The sequence below is a fragment of the Trachypithecus francoisi genome, unplaced genomic scaffold (genome assembly GCF_009764315.1).
Source record: "Trachypithecus francoisi isolate TF-2019V2 unplaced genomic scaffold, Tfra_2.0 Lachesis_group20, whole genome shotgun sequence".
In the NCBI taxonomy this organism is placed as follows: Eukaryota; Metazoa; Chordata; class Mammalia; order Primates; family Cercopithecidae; genus Trachypithecus; species Trachypithecus francoisi.
Genome location: NW_022681466.1, coordinates 69414822 through 69438766, shown reverse-complemented (window position 1 = coordinate 69438766; position 23945 = coordinate 69414822). Strand labels below are relative to the sequence as shown.

The 23945-nt window shown below is 51.9% G+C and overlaps 1 protein-coding gene across 4 annotated transcripts in view; it reads left to right on the top strand.

Moving 5' to 3' along the window:
* RAP1GAP2 (RAP1 GTPase activating protein 2) overlaps nt 1-23945 on the top strand; it is a 195590-nt gene that overhangs the window by 57154 nt on the left and 114491 nt on the right. For all 4 annotated transcript variants that reach the window (XR_004430897.1, XR_004430896.1, XR_004430895.1 and 1 more), the window contains exon 2: nt 479-563. Coding sequence is in view for 1 of the 4 variants with exons in the window: in XM_033185102.1 (XP_033040993.1) it covers nt 479-563 (85 nt within the window). In the remaining 3 variants the exon portion in view is untranslated. The remainder of the gene's footprint in view (nt 1-478; nt 564-23945) is intronic.

Genomic DNA, 23945 nt, shown 5'->3' with positions numbered 1-23945 from the left:
CACTCCAGCCTGGGCAACACAGCGAGACTCCGTTTACAAAATAAAAAAGAAAAGAAAATGCTCCCAACTAGGGTTTCTGCATTTTTTTTTTTTGGAAACAGAGTTTCATTCTTGTTGTCCAGGCTGGAGTGCAGTGGCGCAATCTCGGCTCACTGCACCCTCCACCTCCCAGGTTCAAGTGATTCTCCTGCCTCAGCCTCCCAAGTAGCTGGGATTATAGGCGTGCACCACCACGCCCAGGTAATTTTTGTATTTTTAGTAGACACGGGGTTTCTCCGTGTTGGTCAGGCTGGTCTCAAACTCCTGACCTCAGGTGATCCGCCTGCCTTGACCTCCCCAAGTGCTGGGATTACAGGCATGAGCCACTCAGCCCAGCCTGCATTGTATGTTAAACTGTGTCCCAGAGCCTAGTCACTCTTGGAGGAGAGAAGGGAAGGCGCAGGCAGGTCCTCACTCACCTCTTTTGGCCTCTTCACAGGAAGCAGGAGCTGGCCAACAGCTCGGATGTGACCCTCCCAGACCGGCCGCTCTCCCCTCCTCTCACGGCACCTCCCACCATGAAGGTAAGAGGCTTCGATTCAGGAAGGCAGGGAAGGGAGCGTGTGGGGAAGTCCTGAGGCCTTGCTGTGGCTTCGGCTCCAGGCCCAGCAGCGTCCGTCACAGTGGGCCTGTGGAGTGTCCTGACCCCTCGGAGGAGGCGACGTCCAGTTAAGCTCCAGTTAAGCACCAGTGAGGGGGCAGTGTGACAGGAGACTCAGGGTGTCTGTGTCAAGGGGCGGTGAGGACATTTACTGGGGTTGAAATGGGGTTGGCAGGACTCTTGGTAATTGGTAGTGGAGTTTGGGAATAAGGAGCCCAGCCAGGAGGAAGTTGGGGGACAGAAGGCAGCTGCCCAGAAGGACTGCCCGGGGCTGGGCTGTGGCCCTCCTGGGACTTGAAGGGTGCCTGCATGCTGGTCTGCCGGCCTCTGGCTGGCCCTTCTGAGCTGGGCCTGTTCACACCAGAACCCGTGGAAAGGTTGGCTGGAGGTTTGGGTCGGGGCGGCAGTTATTTTCCTATCAGCACTTCCTTTGTGAGCCTTTTTCCTGGGGAGACCACAGTCCAGGCTGCCAGGCCCAGGACCTTCTCACTCCTGGACGGGAGCCGAGCGAGCAGTGCCCTCCAGCCACCATGACCTTCCCCCATCTCTTTTCAGTCCGACGCCTTGGTAGGATGGCCACACAGGCCTGAGCTGGTCCTCAGAGAAGACTTTTGGCTCAGCCAGTGTTTCTGTATAGGCTGGCAGGCATGCTCTCCCTCCCTCCCTCCCTTCTTCACACTCTGTGGGGTGAGTGAGGACTAGCGCTGAAGAAGTCACCTGCCCCTTGAGTCATCTGAGGGGACATCTAGGCCAGCTCCTCTCTCTATCCTGGGGCTGTGCTCTGAGTGGCTCACGGGATCATCAGGCATCTCTTCCTCACTGCTCTGCATCACCCCTCCTCTGCCCTAAACCTAATCTTTTGCAAGATGACAACCCATAGGAAGCAGATAAAACCCATCCATCGTCCTGCTGTTGTCCTGCATCTGATGCGCATCACACACAGAGCCATGCCGTATGCCTCGAGGAGCCTATGTGTTGAGGGGCAGCCAGAGCCTGCCCTGGGTGGGTTAAGTGGTCAGCGGTGGGCGGGGGGGCAAGGACAGGGTACAGTACCCAGGGGGCAGTGGAAGCCAGACCACCTTCACTAGCCTAGTGTCTGCCCCAGCACCCAGCTCAGTGTTGGTATCTGAGCCAGGTGCCAGCCCGGCCCTTTGCACAGGGTAATGCTAAGAAGCCTGTTACCATTCCGAGTGTCCCGTTGGTCTACAAAGGTGGCTGTGGGATGCGTGTCTCTGTCCTCAAGGATGGCAGGAGTTTGCAGGGAGAACTCTGACAGTCTCGCAGGAGGAGTCCCTGAATTCTCTTGGCTGACTTCACTTACTCATGCACTAATTTAATTCATTTAATACCCAGTATTTATTTGAATTTTGTATTAGTTAGGACTCTTGGTTGTAAGTGACAGAAACATAACTCACTCTGGCTTAGGCATAAAAGGGAATTTTTTGCCTTTGTAATTGCAAGCATAGACGGCAGGCATGACTGCATCCATGAGATCATTCTCATTCCTTCTCTCTTCTGTGTTGGTTTCATTCTCTGTCAAGCTGCCTTTGTGGCGGCCAGATGGTGACAGCAGCTCCTACCTGCAAAGTAACTCCAGTGCAAAGAAAAGTATTTTTTTTTTTCCCCAGTAGTTCTAACAAAGTCCCAGGGAAGAAGCTCATTGGTTGGCTTAGGTCACGTGTTTGTCCCTGAACCAATCACTGTGACCAGAGAGATGAAAGGCTCTGATTGGCCAGACCTGGGTCTCATGACCACCCACCTAAACCATAAGAACTGAGAATTGGGGGGGTAGGACCTAGAGGAAAATGGCAGTGTTGCCATGAGAAGAAGGGGAAAGGGATGTGGGGCAGGCAAGACCCACAGCTTTCCGCCACATGTGCTCATGCTCAGCCAGCCCAGTGCTGGGTTCTGGGGACCTTGTGGTAAACCGGACGTTGTGGTCCCTGCCCTCCTAGACCTAGTAGTCTAGCGAGGGAGCCAAAAATGGAAAAATAATGTCAGGAATGAGGGCTGGACAGTTAAACACGGTGAATATTCTAAAGGAGAAGCACAGCATAGCTCAGGGGGAACGTAAGGTTAGGAGGTGGGCGGACTCTAACCTAGTCTCGGAGAGAGTCAGGTAGGGCTTTTTGTTAGGAAAGGATGTTTAAGCTGAGCCCTGAAAATTGGATAGGTGCTAGTTAGGCTAAGGTGGAGTCCGAGTGGAGGAGAGTGTTCTAGATTCTTGCTATTAAAGTGAGGCCAAGGGACCAGCAACACCTGCATTATTTACGAGCCCCTTAGAAATGCAGACTCTCGGCCGGGCGCGGTGGCTCACGCCTGTAATCCCAGCACTTTGGGAGGCCGAGACGGGCGGATCACGAGGTCAGGAGATCGAGACCATCCTGGCTAATACGGTGAAACCCCGTCTCTACTAAAAAAATACAAAAAACTAGCCGGGCGCGGTGGCGGGCGCCTGTAGTCCCAGCTACTCCGGAGGCTGAGGCAGGAGAATGGCGGGAACCCGGGAGGCGGAGCTTGCAGTGAGCTGAGATCCGGCCACTACACTCCAGCCTGGGCGACAGAGCGAGACTCCGTCTCAAAAAAAAAAAAAAAAAAAGAAATGCAGACTCTCAGGTTCCACCCCAGGCCACCGAATCAGAGTCAGCTTTTTATTTTTTTTATTTTTTTTGAGATGGAGCCTTGCTCTGTCACCAGGCCAGAGTGCAGTGGCGCGATCTTGGCTGACTGCAACCTCTTCCTCCTGGGTTCAAGCGATTCTCCTGCCTAAGCCTCCCGAGTAGCTGGGACTACAGGCGCACACCCCCACGCCCAGCTAATTTTTGTATTTTTAGTAGAGACGGGGTTTCACCATGTTGGCCAGGATGGTCTCGATCTCTTGACCTTGTGATCCGCCTCCCTCAGCCTCCCAAAGTGCTGGGATTACAGGTGTGAGCCACCGTGCCCAGCCCAGAGTCAGCATTTTACTGTCATTTTACGGTGATTTGTATACACACAGCAGCTTGAGAAGCACTGCTGTGGGCCTCTGCACATGCCCTCAGGCAGTCGAGAGAGAGAAGGCGGCACCAAGAGGAACTGGAAGAAGATCAGACTGGCTGGTGAAGCCAGAGTTAGCGTTGGAGAGGCTGGGCATGTAGGCAGGGACCAGACCAAGCAGATGCTTGGACATTTTGCTGAAGATTTTAGAGTTTATTCCTAGTTAGGAGCACTGGAGTCATGATGATATTACCCAGAGGATTAAGATGAGACTTTTGGAAAATCACCCAGCGTCATATGGCGAATGCGTGGCAGGGAACGGAGTGGAGAGGGGATGAGCCAAGGCCGTTGCAGGATCCAGGGGAGAGGACGGAAGGCTGACTTGGAGGGGCCGGTGGGGTGGTTTGGAAGTGGTTGGAGCTCAGATTTTGCAGGTAGTAAATTGATGAGGTAGGAGATTTGGGGAGAAGGAGGCGGCGAGAATGGCTCCCAGGTTTGTAAGCACTAGATACGTGGGATAACCATTCTCTGAGATAAAGGTCGGTGCAGGAGGGAGGGTTAGGATTCAGTTCTTCTTCTTTTAAATTAAAAACAATTTTTTAAGGGACAGGGTCGTGCTCTGTCACTCAGCCTGGAGGATACTGGTTCATTCCTAGGTCACTGCAACCTCCCACTTCCTGGGCTCAAGGGATCCTCCCATCTTAGCCTCCCGAGTAGCTGGGAATACAGGCACGTGCCACCGAGCCCAGCTAATGTAAACATTTTCTGTAGAGATGAGGTCTTGCTGTGTTGCCCAGGCTGGTCTCAGTTTCTTGGGTTCAAGCCATCCTCCCACCTCGACCTCCCAAAGTGCTGGGATTACAGGTGCGAGCCACCGCACCTTGTTGAGGGGTCAGCTCTAAGTTGGATATGCCTGAGGCTCAGAAGAACATTCTGGGCTGGAGGTAAAAATCTGGGAGCCCTTCTCCTAGAGAAGGGAATGGAAGCTTTGGGATGAGTGAGCTCTCCAGGGAGAGGATGGAGCAAGAAAAGAGGTTCCTGGGGCAGCACCTCAAGGGAACCCCCCAGGTAAAGGCTGGTGCTGGGGTCCCTGCAGAGGAGGCTGGGCCAAGACATGGAGGGGGAGCATTTCATGGCGGTGGGACTGACAGCGGTGTCAGCTGCTGCTGAGAGGCCAAGTATGGTGCAGAGTGCACAGTGGCCACTGGGCTCCGTGGCCTGGCAGTTGCTGGGGATGTAACTCAGACCAGCTCTGGGAGGGTTGGAGTGGACAGCAGACGGCCGTGTGTTGAGGAATGGGTGGAGATGGTGAGAGTCAGAGGGTGTAGACAGTACTTGTGAGGTGAGGAGCCTGGAGTGCAAGGAAATGTGGAAAGGAGGGAGTGAGGCAGGGGTGCTCAGGAATCTGGACCACAGCAGGGATTATTTTTAACACATTCTTTTAAAAAATGATTTATAAGCATCCACCGGGTGCCTGCCCCTGCTGTGCTCTCCCATGACAGGCTGTCGGGAGGGGCCTCAGGCAGGCCCGGAGCAGAGCAGCCTCAGGGAAAACTCAGCAGCTGCAGTCAGGAGATGTCTCTCCCTCCTCCTCCCCTGTGTTCTGTCCTTCTCCTCTTTGAGCTCAGCTCAGGAATTTCCCAGCCTGTGACTTTACTGCCCAGACCCCAAGCGCAAGGTCAGAGCTGGGAACAGAGGAAGAGGCAAGGGATTGTCGTGGGAACTCAGACTGGGTGGGGTTCCTTCTGTGGTTGGGGATGGGGGTCAGTGTGTGTGGTGTGCCTGGCCCGAGGGGTCTCTTTGTGACTGTCATTTGGGTTCCTTCTGTGGCTCAGACAGCCTGTGGCCGCAGATAGGAGTCTGTCTATGGCGAGGACGTTTTTTCCCTTTGTGCGAAAGCTAACCGCCCATAAGGGGTTTAAAACCACAATCCTCACCTTCCACCAACCTGCTCACCACAGGACTGTCCCATCACAAAAGTGATGATATTGATGAAATAATATTGCAACTCCTGCTTGCAGGCTGTCCGATTCTTTCCCTAACTTGAGTTCCCTGAGCACAGCGACTGTGTCTTATTCTTTGGGGCCCCCAGGCCCTGGCTTAGGTTGGGGACCTGGGACTTGTTTATGGTTGCTGACTGTAAGGGACATCTCTGTCAGGGGAGCTTGTTCTGCTCCTGACCCTCCACTCCTCTGGTTCTGGCTGGATCTTATATCCCAGCAGACCTGGGCTCCACCTGCCACATCCCCGTCCTAGGGACAGGGTGAGGTGAGGCCAGGCCTCTGCTTGGTTGACACCTCCCAGGTTATTATAGCACACTGAGGCCAGAGACGCCCTGGGTGGAGGGTGGCCTCTCTCCGAGGGTCCCTGGCCCTGAGGGTTCGTGAATTGGTTCTCTGTTCTTTGAGCCTCGGGCAGTGGGAGAAGGCTTCACCTGGCTCTCTTGGCGGGGCAGGCTCAGGGAGGGCGTGGCAGGGGTACCCCTTTGGTTGATTAGCTTGGGAGTCACAGGAGTTTGGGAATGGACAGTCCGTTTCCTTCATAGGTAAACGGGAAGCCCCGAGGTGGGAAATGACTCTCCAAGGCAGCACCGAAGACAGCTGTGTTCCTTCTCTAGTCAATAGAATCAGTTACATTCTTTATTTTTATTTTTATTTTTGAGATGGAGTCTCTGTCGCCCAGGCTGAATGGAGTGCAGTGATGTGATTTCGGCTCGCTGCAACCTCCGCCTCCCAGGCTTAAGCAGTTCTCCTGCCTCAGCCTCCCGAGTAGCTGGGATTACAGGCACACCCCACCACGCCTCGCTTATTTTTTTGCACTTTTAGTAGAGACGGGGTTTTGCTATGTTGGCCAGGCTGGTCTTGAACTCCTGACCTCAAGTGATCCGCCAACCTCGGCCTCCCAAAGCGCTGGGATGACAGGCGTGAGCCACCGCGCCCAGCCCAGGATAAGTTAAATTCTAAGACCCAAACTAGTTTTGGTCAAGTGCTTGTCGGCTCATCTCACGCTTGCGGGCCCAGGGACAGCCTCTCGTGGCTCTCCCACTTGGAAGGGCTGGCTGAGCAGTAGCTGGCCTCCAGCCTGAGAGTCTCCCCCGCGCTCCCCCGGGACCTCCACCCTCACTGGCGTGCCTGCTGCTACCCATCCTGTATGCACCCTCCCCCACCTCTTTGCTGTTTGTTTTTCAAGGGGATTTTTTTTTTTTTTTTTTTTGCTAATATGAAGCTGATAAAAAGCAACCAAAGAGATGCTGACCAGATGGGCTGAATGAGATCCCAGTTCCCAGCCAGAGCTCAAACTGGCTGGTGCCGGATGGGCTGGGAGAGGGGCTTGGGGCTGAGTCTGTGGGAATTGCCGTGGGTGGTTTCCAGGCCACATTTTTTTTTTTTTTTTTTTTTAGGAAGCTGGTTTTCGTGCCCCAGTGGGTCAGCAGGCATTTAGGGAGGGCCACTGGTGTGCCTGGAATTGTGCTGGGTCCTTTGGGGTCACATCGAAGCTGCAGTCCTTTACCTTCAGAGAACCTGCCGTCTACAGTGGCCCTAACTGAGCGGGAGAAACCGGGTGGCTCAGCATGTGACAAGGCTCAGATGTGAAATGTGGCTTCTCAGTGGGGAGGAGAGGAGGGGAAACGCTATGTGGGGAGGTGGGAGAGGGTGGGGTGGGGTGGGGTGGGGCAGCCAGAAGGGGCCCTAAGGGCAAGCATGGGGGGTTGGGGTGACCCTCTGGGATCATAGACAGTAAAACCGTCCCAGGCCCAGTGAAGTAAAGGTGTTGATTCTCCTGATTCTCTCGGCGCTCACAGGAAGGACACAGGGCATTTCATTGAAGTTCACTCTGCTGGCACTTGACCTGACGTTGTCCCTGCAGCCGCACCAGGCCCAGAGCTGGCTCGGTCAGCTGGGAGGTGGTCCTTGCTCAGCCTTCCATACCCTTCTTTGTGCAAGTCTGAGGCCAGCTGCTCTCAGACCTTCTGCTTTCCGGAAGAGGATAATGGAGGCTTGAAGTTCCCACTGCAGGGACCAGCAGAAAGTCTTGTTCCTCCCTCGCTCCTTGGCGTGTGGCTCTCCACGGCCAGCGAATGCCCCTATCGCCTCCATGCTAGGTAAGGCAGGTGTGCAAGCTCCCTATGCCAGGGAAGAGAATGGAGATCAGAGGAACCTCCTCCTTGCCCCTCTCTGTCCCTCTGGGCAGAGCTGGGCAGGGCCTCCCTTTCCAGCTCATGGATTGCCCACCAGCCACCCTCTCTCCCTGAGGTTGGGGGGTGGGGTGGGGGGCTTCTGTTCCAGCTTGTAGCACGGCCCTCGGCCTGATTTCATCTCTCTTGTTTGTTCCTGGTTCCTGTCTCCTTCTTCTGTTAGGCTGTGTGAGGAGACTATCCCCCAATCAGGGTTGAGTGACTGTGTCAGCCCTCCTTACATCCACCGGCTTTGGATGGAAGAAGGGAGGAGGCATTTGTGGGAGGGTTGACGGGAGCCTTTTTGGGCTGGGGCAGGAAGGGCTGAAGGACATCAGCAAGGAGGTTTGGTTTTTTGTTTGTTTTTTGAGACGAAGTCTCGCTCTTGTCCCCCAGGCTGGAGTGCCATGCTCCCGAGTAGCTGGGATTACAGGCATGAGCCCCCATGCCCGGCTAATTTTTGTATTTTTAGTAGAGACGAGGTTTTGCCATGTTGGCCAGGCTGGTCTTGAACTCCTGACCTCAGGTGATCCACCTGCCTCAGCCTCCCAAAGTGCTGGGATTACAGGCATGAGCCACCATGCCCAGTCAGGAGGTTTGGTTTTTCTCTCTTGAAGAAACTTGGAGGCCAGGTGCTGTGGCTCACGCCTGTAATCCCAGCACTTTGGGAGGCCAAGGCAGGTGGATCACCTGAGGTCAGGAATTTAAGACCAACCTGACCAACATGGCAAAACCCCATCTCTACTAAAAACACAAAAAATTAGTCGGACGTGGTGGTGAGTGCCTATAATCCTAGCTACTTGGGAGGCTGAGGCAGGAGAATGGCATGAATCTGGGAGGAGGAGCTTGCAAGTGAGCCAAGATCACGCCACCACACCTCAGCCTGGGCAAGACAGCGAGACTCCATCTCAAAAAAAAAAAAAAGAAAGCCCTGTACAGGGACAGGAGAGGACAGATATTTATTTCCACATTCCTACTGCTGGAGGGAGGCCCTTGCTGGAACTCTGTGGGTCCTGGGAGAGTCACCTCTGGTCTCTACATCGACTGCGTTTCTGTTGCCGCTCCGGACATGGTTGGGACACAAGGCCGTCTCCTCAGGAGCCACCGCCCATTGTTCTCTTGAGTGCATCCAGGAGCCAAGGGAAGTTCACATCTGATTTAAGGCAGGCATGAGGAAGGGCTTATTTGGCTACTGAGGGTGAGGATGCTAACTAGGAGGCTTTAAGAACATGGAGATGTTGGCTGGGCGTGGTGGCACGTGCCTGAAATCCTAGCATTTTGGAAGGCTGAGGCAGGAGGATCACTTGAGGCCAGGAGTTTGAGACCAGCCTGGGCAACACCTGGGTGAGACCCTATTTCTACAAAAAGTTAAAAAATTAGCTGGGCCTGGTATTTCATGCCTATAGCCTCAGTTACTCTGGAGGCCAAGGTGGGAAGATAGATTGAGCCCAGGAGATGGAGCTTGCAGTGAGTTAGGATTGCGCCACTGCACTCTAGCCTGGGTGACAGAGCAAAACCCGGTTTCAAAAAAAAGAAAAAGAGGCCAGGCGCGGTAGCTCACGCCTGTAATCCCAGCACTTTGGGAAGCCGAGGCGGGCAGATCACGAGGTCAGGAGATCGAGACCATCCTGGCTAACACGGTGAAACCCCATCTCTACTAATAACACAAAAGAAAATTAGCCGGGCGTGGTGATGGGCTCCTGTAGTCCCAGCTACTCGGGAGGCTGAGGCAGGAGAATGGTGTGAACCCGGGAGGCGGGGCTTGCAGTGGGCCGAGATCATGCCACTGCACTCCAAGCTGGGCGACAGAGCGAGACTGTCTCAAAACAAAAAAAAAAAAAGAGAAAGAAAAAGAAAAAAGAACATGAAGATGTCTGCATGTGCACCTATGTACCTGCACGCGTCTCCCTCCTCACCTGTGCACACCTGAGCATGTGCATGTTTTCCCTGATTCTATTCATATTTTAAGGCCAACTCACTTATGCTTCTTGAAGATTACTCTAGGTGTCACTGGAATTTAAAAATTTGCAGACGTGGAAATGCATAAGTCTTAACTGTATTGTATACTTTGACTAATGATACACCCACGTGACCCATACCTTGATCAAGAAACAGGACATTTCTGCCACCTCAGAAAGTTCCCATGTCCTGACTCAGTCAATCATAACTAACCCCTTGAGGACCAAACAGTGTTCTGATTTTTTTCAAAAATGAGTTGTGTCTGTTCTAGAACTTAATTTTTTTTTTTAAATGGAGTCTTGCTCTGTTGCCCAGGCCAGAGCACAGTGATGTGATCTCTGCTCACTGCAACCTCTGTCTCCTGGGTTCGAGCGATTCTCCTGCCTCAGCCTCCCCAGTAGCTGGGATTACAGGTGCCCGCCACCACTCCTGGCTAAGTTTTTTGTATTTTTAATAGAGACGGGGTTTTACCATGTTGGCCAGGATGGTTTTGAACTCCCAACCTCAAATGATCCGCCTTCCTCAGCCTCCCAAAGTGCTGGAATTACAGGTGAGAGCCACCGTGCCTGGCTGGTGACTGTTTATATGAAACAGCTACACTATTTGCCAAATGGTCAGGCCATTTTATATCCTCACCGGCAATGTCACTGGAGGTCTGGCTGCTCCACATCCTCACCAACATTTGCCATTGTTGGTTTTCACAGTTTTAGCCACTTGAACGGTGTCTCATTGTGGTTTTAATCCACATTTTCTCATGAATAATGATGTTGAATATTTTTCATATTGACTATTTATTGACTATTCTTATAGTTCTTTTTGCCCTTCCTCCCCGCTTTAAAATTCAGTAGTCTTCTTGTAGGTGTTCTTTACATATTCTAGTCGAGTTCATTTCTTTTCTTCTTCTTTTTGTTTTTTTTTTTGAGATGGCGCCTCGCTCTGTTGCCCAGGCTAGAGTGCAGTGGTGCGATCTCGGCTCCGTACAACCTTCACCTCCCGGGTTCAAACGATTCTCCTGCCTCAGCCCCCTAAGTAGCTGGGATTACAGGTGCCCGCCACCACAACTGGCTAATTTTTAAATTTTTAGTAAAGATGGGGTTTCACCATGTTGGCCAGGCTGGTCTTGAACTCCTGACCTTGTGATCCGCCCGCCTCAGCCTCCCAAAGTGCTGGGATTATAGGTGTGAGCCACTGCACCTGGCCTTCTTCTTTTTAAAAATAGAGATGGGGTCTCACTCTGTCTCCCAGGCTGATCTCAAACTCGTGGCCTCAAGTGATCCTCCTGCCTGGACTTCCAATTTGTTGGGATTACAGGCTTGAGCCACCATTCCTGACCCATTTCTTTTATTCCTTGTTTTTAGTTTTTGGATATAAGGTCTCTCTTTGTTACGCAGGCTAGAGCGCAGTGGTACGAACGTGGCTCACTGCAGCCTCAACCTTCTGGGCTCAAGCCATCCTACCACCTCAGCCCCCCAAGTAGCTGGGACTACAGGCTTGTGCCGCCATGCCCCACTAAGTTTTGAATTTTTTTGTAGAGAGAGATAGGGTTTCACCCTGTTGCCCAGGCTGGTCTTGAACTCCTGAGCTCAAGCGATCCGCCCACCTCGGCTTTCCAAAGTGCTGGGATTACGGGCATGAGCCAACGCGCCTGGCCCATTTCTTTTCTTAACAGTGTCTTTAATGAGCAGAAGTTTTAATTTTGATGATGTCTAATTATGGACTCTTTTCCTTTTATGTCTGTAGCTTTGTGTGTCCTAAGAAGTCTTTGCTTACCCCAGCTCACTAAGATTTCCTTCCATGTATTCTTTTAGGAGCTTTATTTTTATTTATTTATTTTTTTGGGACGGAGTCTTGCTCTGTCACCAGGCTGGAGTGCAGTGGCGCCATCTCTGCTCACTGCAACCTCTGCTTCCTGGGTTCAAGTGATTCTCCTGCCTCAACTTCCCGAGTAGCTGGGACTACAGGTGCCCGCCACCACACCTGGCTAATTTTTTTGTATTTTTAGTAGAGACAGGGTTTCACCATGTTGGCCAGGATGGTCTCGATCTCCTGACCTCGTGATCCGCCCGCCTCGGCCTCCCACAGTACTGGGATTACAGGCTTGAGCCACTGCGCCCGGCTAGAAGCTTTATTATTTTAGCTTTAGGTCTAAGATAAACTTGTTTTAATTTAATTATGTATGACAGTATGTTGAGGTCTAGGTTCCTTAATTGCAGTATGGATATTCTGTTGTTCCAGTGCTGTATGTTGAAAAGACTTTCCTTTCCTTGTTTAATTGCTTTGGTGCCTTAGTCAAATATCTGCCAGGCATGGACGCGCACACGTGTGTTTGTTTAGTGTCTCTTCCACCATGGTGTTTCTGCACACCAGGGATGGAAAATACGTGACGTCCGTGCCGTCAGTCCACTGTTCGGCTCCATGGCAGATATTGGTAATTGATCACGGTCCTCTTTCCCAAGAGCTTAGACATCGTCTCAGAATCCTGTTCAACAAAGCACTGTAGGCAGCCACTGGCAGTCAGTTGGAGTTGTCATTTGAGATAAATTCCTTCTGGCGTCTCTGATTGAAGTCGTCACAAGAGGTTGAGTTATTTGCTGAAGGTCCCACAGCTGGTGAGTGGCAGAGCCATGATGTGGGCTCAGGTTTGTCTGTGTGGCTCTGAAGCCTGTGCTGTCGTCCCCACCTCTACAGATTGCTTTGCATGAATCATTTGAACAGGTCACTGAATCTCCCTGACCTCCAGTCTCTTCACTTGTATAACAGGGATGGTGGCCACCAGTAGGAGTGGGTGTGAGTAGGAGTGGGTGTGAGCAGTAATGAGGTCATCCACAAAGTCGCTAGTGGAGCGTCAGACACGTAGGTGCTCAGTGATGGATTGTGACGATGGCGATGATGGCAATGATGGTCTGTGACGATGGCGATGATGGCAGCGGTCGTCTGTGACGATGGCGATGATGGCAGCGGTGGTCTGTGACGATGGCGATGATCGCAGCGGTGGTCTGTGACGATGGCGATGATGGCAGCAGTGGTCTGTGACGATGGCGATGATGGCAGCGGTGGTCTGTGACGATGGTGATGATCGCAGTGGTGGTCTGTGACGATGGTGATGATGACAGTGATGGTCTGTGACGATGGCGATGATGGCAGTGATGGTCTGTGACTTTGGCGATGATGACAATGACAGCAATGATGATCTAGGTGCAGTTGTTGCCCTTGAGAAACACACAGTCAGGGCTTCTCTCTGGGGAACCCAGAGTAGCTGGCTCATTGGAGTCCCTTGCCTCTTCCTATGTATTCTCGGGCCCCTGGCCTTCCAAGCTGGAGGCCCCAAAGTAGAGCCACACTTCCTCCAGTTTGCTAATAGAGCACAAGCCACGGGCTTTGGCCTAGGTGTCTAGGCCAGCTGAGCTGTGCTCCTCTTTTTGTGGGAGGAACAGCTGGCTGGGTTCCCAGAATTCTCTTTCTGGGAACCTTCTTGCCCTCTCCATTGATTTTCCAGCCCATCTTTCTTTCCTTTGGATTGGCCAAGTGATCCCCCCGGCCACGGGGGCGATTAATCCAGCTCCTTTGACCTGGTCCTGGGCCCCTCTGAGGTTCTTCTTAAGAACTTGAAGCAATAGAGAGTTGTAGCTAAGAATACAGTGTCTGGAGCCAGTCTGCCTGGGGTTAAAGCTTCCCAGTTCTTCTTCTTCTTCTTCTTCTTTTTTTTTTTTTGTTGTTGTTGTTGAGACAGAGTCTCGCTCTGTCGCCCAGGCTGGAGTGCAGTGGCCGGATCTCAGCTCACTGCAAGCTCCGCCTCCCGGGTTTACGCCATTCTCCTGCCTCAGCCTCCCGAGTAGCTGGGACTACAGGCACCCGCCACCTCGCCCGCCTAGTTTTTTGTATTTTTAGTAGAGACGGGGTTTCACCGTGTTAGCCAGGATGGTCTCGATCTCCTGACCTCGTGATCCGCCCGTCTCGGCCTCCCAAAGTGCTGGGATTACAGGCTTGAGCCACCGCGCCCAGCCTTTTTTTTTTTTTTTTTTTTTGAGACAGAGTTTAGATCTTCTTGCCCAGGCTGGAGGGCAGTGGCACGATCTCGGCTCACTGCAACCTCTGCCTCCCAGGTTCAAGCGATTCTCCTGCCTCAGCCTCCCGAGTAGCTGGGATTACAGGCATGCGCCACCACGCCTGGCTAATTTTATATTTTTAGTACAGTTGGGGTTTCTCCTTGTTGGTCAGGCTGGTCTCAAACTCCTGACCTGAGGTGATCCACCCGCCTTGGGCTTCCAAAGTGCTGGAATTATAAGTGTGAGCCACCGTGCCCAGCCATTTTTGGTATTTTTAGTAGAGATGGGGTTTCACTATGTTGGCCAGGCTGGCCTCGAACTCCAGACCTCAGGTGATCCTCCCGCCTCAGCCTCCCAAAGTGCTGGGATTATAGGCGTGAGCCACTGTGCCTAGCCCCTACCCCTGTTTTTTAAAATTCATTTTTATTTTGAGATGGGGTCTTGCTCTGTTGCCCAGGCTGGAGTACAATGGCATGATCTTGGCTCACCACAACCTCCGCTTCCTGGGTTCAAGCGATTCTCCTGCCTCAGCCTCCCAAGTAGCTGAGATTACAAGCACGCGCCAGCATGCCCAGCTAATTTTTTTTTTTTTTTTTTTTTTTTTTTTTTTTTTTTTTTTTTTTTTGAGACGGAGTCTCGCTCTGCCGCCCAGGCTGGAGTGCAGTGGCCGGGTCTCAGCTCACTGCAAGCTCCGCCTCCTGGGTTTACGCCATTCTCCTGCCTCAGCCTCCCAAGCAGCTGGGACTACAGGCGCCCACCATGTCGCCTGGCTAGTTTTTTGTATTTTTTTAGTAGAGACGGGGTTTCACCATGTTAGCCAGGATGGTCTCGATCTCCTGACCTCGTGATCCGCCCGTCTCGGCCTCCCAAAGTGCTGGGATTACAGGCTTGAGCCACCGCGCCCGGCCTAATTTTTGTATTTTTAGTGCAGATGGCATTTAACCATGTTGACCAGGCTGGTCTCGAACTCCTGACCTCAGGTGATCCACTTGCCTCGGCCTCCTGGAAGTGCTGGGATTACAGGCATAAGCCAGGGCACCTGGCCAAAGTTTACCCACTTCTTAGCTATATAACCTCTGTGCATCTCATTTCCTCTTTTGTAGAATAGGGATGTATTAGTCCTGTCTCGCATTGCTCTAAAGTAATACCTGAGACTGGATAATTTATAAAGAAAGGAGGTTTGGCCAGGCGTGGTGGCTCACACCTGTAATCCCAGCACTTTGGAAGGCTGAGGTGGGCGGATCATGAGGTCAGGAGTTCAAGACCAGCCTGGCCAATATGGTAAAACCCTGTTTCTACTAAAAATATAAAAATTAGTCAGGCATGGTGGCGGGCGCTTGTAATCCTGGCTACTCAGGAGGCTGAGGCAGGAGAATCACTTGAACCCGGGAGATGGAGGTTGCAGTGAGTTGAGATCGTGCCAGCCTGGGCAATTGAGGGAGACTCGATCTGAAAAAAAAAAAAAAAAAAAAAAAAAGCAGTTTAACTGGCTCACAGTTCTGTAGGCTGTACAGGAAGCGTGATGCTGGCATCTGCTTGGCTGCTGGGGTGCCTCAGGAAACTTTTATTTATGACTGAAGGCAAAGTGGGAGGAGGCACGTCACAGGGCCAGAACGGGAGCAAGGGAGCGAGGGAGGGTGCCACATACTTTTAAACCAGATCTCATGAGAATTCACTCACAAAGTCGAGGACAGCACCAGGGAGGGGATGGTGCTAAACCATTCATGAGAAATCCACCCTGTGGTCCAGTCAGCTCCCAGCAGGCCCCACCTCCAGCACTGAGGGTTACAGTCTCATGTGAGATTTGGGTGGGGACACAAACCCAAACTATATCAAGGATAATAAGGGTACCTGCCCTGTGTGGCTGTAGTGAAGATTAATTGAGATGATATGCCTTTATCGCTTAGAACAGAGGTGTGCAGTAAGTGCTACATAAGTATCAGTCATTATTATTCCTCCAAAAAACTGTGTTTCTGAAATGTGCAGAGAATAGCAATGCTTAGAGAGACCATCTGGGGAGAAGTACACCAGGTTTTCTGTGAATATAGTTTGTCAGGATGCCCTGATTTCTGCCCTGCCAGGTGCCCGCAGCTGAGGGGCCTGTCTGTGGAATGAACAAGGATTGACATTTTGTGTGAGTCGCCCTACAGGAGCCTTGTGTATCAGACTCAAAACCCTGCCTGATAAATGTGGATGCCCTTGAGGGTCTTGGAAAAAGGCTAAAAACCAGGATCCAGCCCAGCATCTGAGCCAGACCTGGAGGAAAGAACATCTTTCTGAGTTGTGCTTCCAACTCTTGCCTTCTGAATCTGACCTAAACAGGGGGCCCCCGGTGGGGGGAGCCAGAAAGAACCTGCAGGGTCGCCATCTTCATAACAGTTTTTGAGACTGAGTCGAGACTTGGGTAATTCGGGGTTGTGGAGAGGCCTGAGGCTGGCCTTGGAATATGTTTTATGAGCAGTTTGTCCTCATCAGAAGTTTCTTTTCTAACTCCTTTTGCCTGCAGCTGATATTACAATGAGTCTGTATTTCGGGGATAGATGTTGACGTTGTGGGGAACATGAGAAAGTGGGGGGGGGTGCAGGGCCTAAAAGCCATGGGGGGCCAGGCAGGGGTACAGCTGCCCTTTCAGCCTGAGTGGCCCATGGTCTGGGGGTCTGGGCTGATGGTAAAGGTGACCAGCTGCCAGGCCCTCCTTCCTTCACCCTCTCCTTTTTCCTTTTCTCTCTCTTTTTTTTTTTTTTAATTTTTTGAGATGGAGTCTTGCTCTGTTGCCCAGGCTGGAGTGCAGTGGCACGATCTCGGCTCACTGCAACGTCTGCCTCCTGGGTTCAAGCAATTCTCCTACCTCAGCCTCCCAAGTAGCTGGGATTATAGGCACCTGCCACCACACCCGGTTAATTTTTATATTTTTAGTAGAGATGGCATTTTGCCATGTTGGCCAGGCTGGTCTCCAACTCTTGACCTCAGGTGATCCACTCGCCTCGGCCCTCCCAAAGTGCTGGGATTACAGGCATGAGCCACCATGTCTAGCCTCCTTTTTTCTTTTTGTTTGAGACAGGTTCTCTGTCACTCAGACTCGAGTGCAGTGGTACAATCAGGGCTCACTGCAGCCTTGACCTTCTGGGCCCAAGCAGTCCTCCTACCTCAGCCTCCCAGGGAGCTGGGACCACAGGTGTCCACCGCCACACCCTGCTAGGCTTAAACAGGTATATATTTTTTTAATTTGTAGAGGCGGGGTCTCCCTGTGTTCCCAGGCTGTCCTCTCCCTTTTTCTTGTCGTGCTCTTCGCCTCTTTCTGCCTGTTGGTGAGGGCTCGGCTCTGGCTCACTTCGCTGGCGTTCAGAAGATTTATAGAGCACTTGGCATTCAGGGTGTCGCCCAGGGGATGTTCCCAGCGCCCCCCGCCCCGCCCCAGGCATCCCACCTGCCGTTGGAGGCCTGACCAGCCATCCCACCCCAGAACTTAGTCCTTGGGTCTGTGACGTCCCTGCCTGTTTTCAGGTCCTACCTCCCCCACGGAATGGTGCTGGGTCTGGGTCTTGCCTCTTCCTGGGATTTAGAAACCAGCTGTGTGACATCGTGCAGTTCAGTCATCTTCTGTGAACCTCGGTTTCTTCATTTATAGAACGGAGCTTACCCTGTAGGGTGACTGCAAGGATTAAAGGAGGAAGCAGGCGGACAAGGGCTCTGTAAAGTGCCAGGCTTCCTGCAGGTGTCGAATATCAGCACATAAGGGACACTAGTGGTTGTTATCATGGTCAATATGCCAAACACGCGGAGGGTGGTTCCATTGATAATCCCGCTCTTCTTCTCTGCCAGCCGCCATAGACTCTTCTCCACTGAGACCGGCCCAGCAGTGGGATGCTGCCAGATTCTGTGTGCTGCTATCCACCCCCACCCGCTACCCCCATCCACGAGTGTCATTTACCTGACACTCAAGCCTGCTGTGTCTGGGGCTTCAGAGGCCAGTGGATGGTGGGTTCTGTGTTGCTTCCTGAAGGGATGTACCCTGCGTAGATCTGTGCCTCAGTGGGTTCCTCCTGTGCGTGCCCCTCCTGCTGGCTTTTTGCCCCGGGGCCCCCAGCAGATCTGTGCTCTTGGCCGAGTATGGAGATGGAGTTTCAGGTAGATTGGATTCCTAGGGTTGCTATATAGCAAATTGCTATGAACTTGATGGATTGAAATAAAAGGATAAAAGGAATTTATTTTCTTTTCTTTCTTTTTTTTTTTCTTTTTTGGGACAGAGTCTCACTCTGTCACCCAGGCTGGAGTGCAGTGGCGGGATCTTGACTCACGGCACCTTCTGCCTCCTGGATTCAAGCAATTCTCCTGCCTCAGCCTCCCAAGCAGCTGGGATTACAGACACCAGCCACCACACCCGGCTAATTTTTTGTATTTTTAGTAGAGACGGTGTTTCGCCACGTTGGCCAGGCTGATCTTGAACTCCTGATGTCAGGTGATCCACCCGCCTCAGCCGCCCAAAGTCCTGGGATTATAGGCATGAGCCACCGTACCCAGCCAGGAATTTATTTTCTCACAGCTCTGGAGGCCAGAAGTCTGGAATTAAGGTGTCAACAGGGCCATGCTCCCATCAGAGGCTCGGGGGAAGCTCCTTGCCTGTCTCTTCCAGCGCCTGGTGGCTCCAGGCCCGTCTCTGGCTGGGGACTCTGCTCTCTTCCTCCGTCTTCTTCATGTGGCTCCCTCCTCTCCTCCCTGGGGGTCTCTCCTCTGTGTGTCTCTTTTAAGACACTTGTCTTTGGATTTAGAGCCCACCCGGGTAATCCAGAATGATCTCGTCTCAAACTCCTTCGTATCTTAAAATTATATCTGTTATTTCAGTCTCTTCCGACTGTCACAACAAAAATACTTTAGACTTGGTAATTTACAAACAATAGCCATTTATTTCTCACCATGCTGGAGGCCGGGAAATCCCAGATCAAGGCTTCAAGAGACTCATTGATGAAGGCCCACATTCTGCGTCTTAGATGACTCCTTCTTGCAGTGTCCTCGCAGGGAGGAAGGCGGAAGGACAGGAGGGATTCCCTAGTCCCCCCAGGCCTTCTACGAGGACGTTAATCCAGTCCATGAGGGTGAAAACTTTATTACCTGGTCACCTCCCCAGACCTCACCTTCTCATACCGTCACCTTGGGAGGGACATGTGCATTCAGACTGCAGCATGGGTAAAGACCCTTTTTCCGAGTAAGGTTACACGCTCAGGTTCCTGGATACACACTTATGTTTTTGGGGGCCACCATTACGGGGTCAGGGCTGCCCTCTCCTGGGAGCTCCTGGCGGGAGCTTGGTGAGGCGCTGAGCTCTGCCAGCACCTGCTCCTCCTTGTGTAGTTGAGTGTCATTCAGGTGAGACTGCGTCTCTGTGTGAGGTACAGGGTGTGGTGGGGCTGGGAAGACCTGGTGCAGCTCCAGCTCACACAAATGGGGCAGAGCATGACCTTCCCATCCCTGCTGCCCCGGGACCTGGTACATATGGGGCCCATGGCAGGTGCTTCATAAACACTTAGTAGTTGGTGCTTAATAAATACTCACAATAGGTTATCAATGAATCCTCATTGATTGATCCAGCCTTAAGGATGTGGCAATGAACAAAAAAGCGCCCAATATTTTCTTTCTTTCTTTCTTTTTTTTTTTTTGAGACGGAAATTCGCTGATGTTGCCAGGCTGGAGTGCAGTGGCGCAATCTCGGCTCGCTGCAACCTCCTCGTCCCAGATTCAAGTGATTCTCCTGCCTCAGCCTCCCGAGCTGCTGGGACTATAGGCACGTGCCACCATGCCCAGTTAATTTTTGTATTTTTAGTAGAGATGGGGTTTCACCATGTTGGCTAGGCTGGTCTCGAACTCCTGACCTTGTGATCTGCCCACCTCGGCCTCCCAAAATGCTGGAGTTACAGGCGTGAGCCACCGCACCTGGCCTTTTTTTTTTTTTTTCCTGGGGCAGAGTCTCACTCTGTTGCCCAGGTTGGAGTGCAGTGGTGCAATCTTGGCTCACTGCAACCTCTGCCTCCTGGGCTCCAGAGATTCTCCTGCCTCAGCTGGAGTAGCTGGGATTACAAATGCACACCACCACGCCTGGCTAATTTTTTTTTGTATTTTTAGTAGAGACTGGGTTTCACCATGTTGGTCAGGCTGGTCTCAAACTCCTGACCTCAGGTGATCTACCCGCTTCAGCCTCCCAAAGTGCTGGGAAGACATGCATGAGCCAACGTGCCCAGCTGTTTTCTTCGATAATTTTTATAAGACTTTTTTTGTGTGTGTCCAAGTAACCAGCAAATATAAAACACCCCAGACAATTTTAAATAAAATGATATATGCTTATTATAAAGTTAAAGCAATCGTAAAGTACAGAGAAAATTAAAAAAATGAATAATGTCCTAATAATAATACTACCATCCAGAAGTATCCATTCTTACCATTTGCTAATCGTCTAGACATCTTGGCATCATACACATAGATAGAGGCACACATAAATGAGATCACACTGTTTGTGCTCCTCTGTAACAAAGAGAGTTAAATTCAATTTTCCTTGCATTAACCAGTGAAGAAGAAATAAACAAGTGGCTCAGAAGGAGTTGCTGAAGTTTAGAGAAATGTTTCCTCTCTGTAAGAGATATTAATTTCTCTAAGAGTTATCTGACAGTGAGGAAAAAGATTATGATAAAAAGAACCAAGCCTTTGGGGTAGAGATATTAATTTAAAAAGATAATTTCAACTTTAAACATAGAGTTTGGCTCCCCACTTTGAAGACGAGAGCCGGGTGATTTTGGAGGAAAGAGGGTGCAGCCTGGGAACTTGGAGAGTGCTCCATTTTTATTTTTAGTTTTATTTTTATTTGAGACGGAGCCTCCCTCTGTCACACAGGCTGGAGTGCAGTGGCGCCATCTTGGCTCACTGCAAGCTCCGCCTCCCGGGTTCACGCCATTCTCCTGCCTCAACTTCCCGAGTAGCTGGGACTACAGGCACCCACCACCACGCCTGGCTAATTTTTTTGTATTTTTAGTAGAGACAGGGTTTCACCGTGTTAGCCAGGATGGTCTCGATCTCCTGACTTCGTGATCCTTCCGTCTCGGTCTCCCAAAGTGCTGGGATTCCAGGCGTGAGCCACCGCGCCCGGCTGAGAGTGCTCCATTTTTATCTTTATCTTTATTTTTATTTTTATTAGAGATGGAGCCTCCCTCTCTCGCCCAGGCTGGAGTGCAGTGGTGCCATCTCGGCTCACTGCAAGCTCGGCCTCCCGGGCTCACGCCATTCTCCTGCCTCAACTTCCCGAGTTGCTGGGATTACAGGTGCCCGCCACCACGCCCGGCTAATTGTTTTGTATTTTTAGTAGAGACGGGGTTTCACCGTGTTAGTCAGGATGGTCTCGATCTCCTGACCTCGTGATCCGCTCGCTTCGGCCTCCTAAAGTGCTGGGATGACAGGCGTGAGCCACCGCGCCCGGCCGAGAGTGCTTTTGAGGGGAGCTGCTGTTCTTCGAAGAGCAGGCTGAGTAACAGGGTCTGCACCTCCAGAGGCCTGGAGTGAGTGTTGCGAGCTGTGGCTCAGTTACACGTGGGAATCAAGCAGGGCCCATCTCTGGAGCAAATGTGGCTCAGTCACACGAGCGAATCGGGTTTGTTAGCAAGTGACACGGCTGAGCTGATTGGATCTGGCCGCAGGACTGAGAAATTTCTGAAGTGTCAGATGTTAATAGGATGGCTGGGGCTGGTTGTCTCTACACGGGAAGCCAGAAGTGGGGGTGGATGGCCGGGTGCCGTCATCTGCTGTAGAGGAGGAATTTGGGAGAAAGGAAATCGGAGGTGGGGAGGGAAAAAGAGGGAAGGAGGATAGAAGATGGAGAAGAGAGGCCAGTGGCATTGGAGGTGGAGGGGGAAAGAGGAATGAGATGGGGCTAGTGGAGGAGTTGGGTTTACTTCATTGAGGATCACACATTGGTGGGGTGGGCTGAGTTCGTTTTCAAATATGTTTTATTTGGCCAATGTGATGTTAAAAAAATATTTCAATACTCTTTAGGGGGAATGTCCCCTCCCCACTCCCATTTAGTCTTGGAGCCTATATCCTCTCTGGCCCCTGAAGGCCTCTGGGTTTGAGACCTTCGCCAGATGACCTGTGGCTCTTCCTAGAGCTCTTTCCTCCCAGGGGCTAGTCCTGGTGGGTGGCCCAGGCTCAGAGGAGACCAGAATTGCATCTCATCTCAGAGATGCCATGGGGATCAGGAGAATTCTAAGAATGAGATTAGATCCCCAGCGATACCCTGACCTCATCCTGCTGTGGATTCCAGATGTGGTTCGGGACAGTATGTGAGTGCGCCTTGGCGGTGGTCAGTTCTGTGGTCCGGAGAGCTGGGCTGTGGGAGACAGGAGGCAGGGGCTGTGGGAGATAGGAGGCAGGAGCTGTGGGAGATAGGAGGCAGGAGCTGTGGGAGATAGGAGGCAGGAGCTGTGGTTCTTGTCTGCTTGGCCTCGTGCTTGGTGACTCTTGGTTGAACCGGGAAGATGTGATCTCTGTTCTTTGAAAGTATAACGGCTGTGAGGAGGCAAGAACCACAGAAACCCTCCTCCAAAAGTGATGCAAGATAAGCCATTTGCACACTGCTATAAAGAAATACTTCAGGGAGGCTGAGACGGGCGGATCACAAGGTCAGGAGATCGAGACCATCCTGGCGAACACAGTGAAACCCCGTCTCTACTAAAAATACAAAAAACTAGCTGCGCGAGGTGGCGGGCGCCTGTAGTCCCAGCTACTTGGGAGGCTGAGGCAGGAGAATGGCGGGAACTCGGGAGGTGGAGCTTGCGGTGAGCTGAGATCCGGCCACTGCACTCCAGCCTGGGCGACAGAGCAAGACTCCACCTCAAAAAAAAAAAAAAAAAAAAAGAAAAGAAATACTTCATAGCAGTATAGATAAAAGAAATACCAGAGACTGGGTAATTTATAAAGAAAGAGGTTTAATTGACTCACGGTTCTGTATGGCTTGGGAGGCCTCAGGAAACTTACAATCATGAAGGAGAAGCAAGTGCCTTCTTCACAAGGCAGCAGGAAAGAGAAGAGGGAAGGAGGAGCTTCCAGACACCGAAACCCATCAGATCTCACGAGAACTCACTCACTGTCACGAGAACAGCCTGGGGAAAACCGCCCCCATGCCCCAATCCTCCACACGTGGGGATTACGGTTGGAGATGAGGTTTGGGTGGGGACACAGAGCCACACCAGTGCCAGGGTAAGCTGAAGAGGTCAGGATTTCCTTGGATGGTGCTCTCCCTGCCGTTTCTCTAAGAGGAGGTTGATTCTGGGGGTTGGAATATTTATTTCCAGGCCACAGAGCTCAGAGTGAGTTCTTCAAACACCAGCATGGAAAAGCAGAAAGCAGAGGCCAGCAGCCCTGGTCAGATCTGGGGAGCAGGAAGGTGGGTCCGCAAAGCCTGGGGAGGGTCCAGTCAGCGTGGGGCCGGGCCAGGTTAGGAACCTGGTCAGGCTGGGCGTGGTGGCTCACGCCTGTCATCCCAGCACTTTGGGAGGCTGAGGCAGGAGTTTGAGACCCACCTGGCCAACATGGCGAAAGCCCCGTGTCTACTAAAAATATAAAAATTAGCTACGCATGGTGGCGGGTGTCAGTAATCCCAGCTCTATGGCAGAGTGAGGCAGCAGAATTGCTTGAACCTGGGAGGCAGAGGTTGCAGTGAGCTGAGATCATGCTTGGGCAACAGAGCAAGCCTCTGTCTCAAAAAAAAAAAAAAAGGAACCTGGTCAGAGCAGAGCAAGGCTGAGCCCGGGGGTAACTGAGCTTAGTGTTATTCATGGAGGCAGGAGCCAGGAAGCCCAGGCCTCCTGGCCCATTGGTCCAGCCTGACTTGGCGTGGACAGCCCTACCTCCACGGGCAGTGCCCTCATACTCTTCACACAGCATGATCTCTACAACCCATTTGGTAGCCTTTCTCCTTGCGCATGAGTCCTGGACCTGTTGGAAGTCAGGAGTATACACTTGGTTTCTTGAGGAGCAGCTCAGAGCTTCAAGGCAGTTACAACAATAAAACTCACCACACACGGTGAATCTGCGCCCCAGAGCATTGCGGTTTTGAGGATGGGAGTCAGGCGAGCAGTTCAGAGGCGCCGTGCCAGAGTGTCACAGTTCCTCC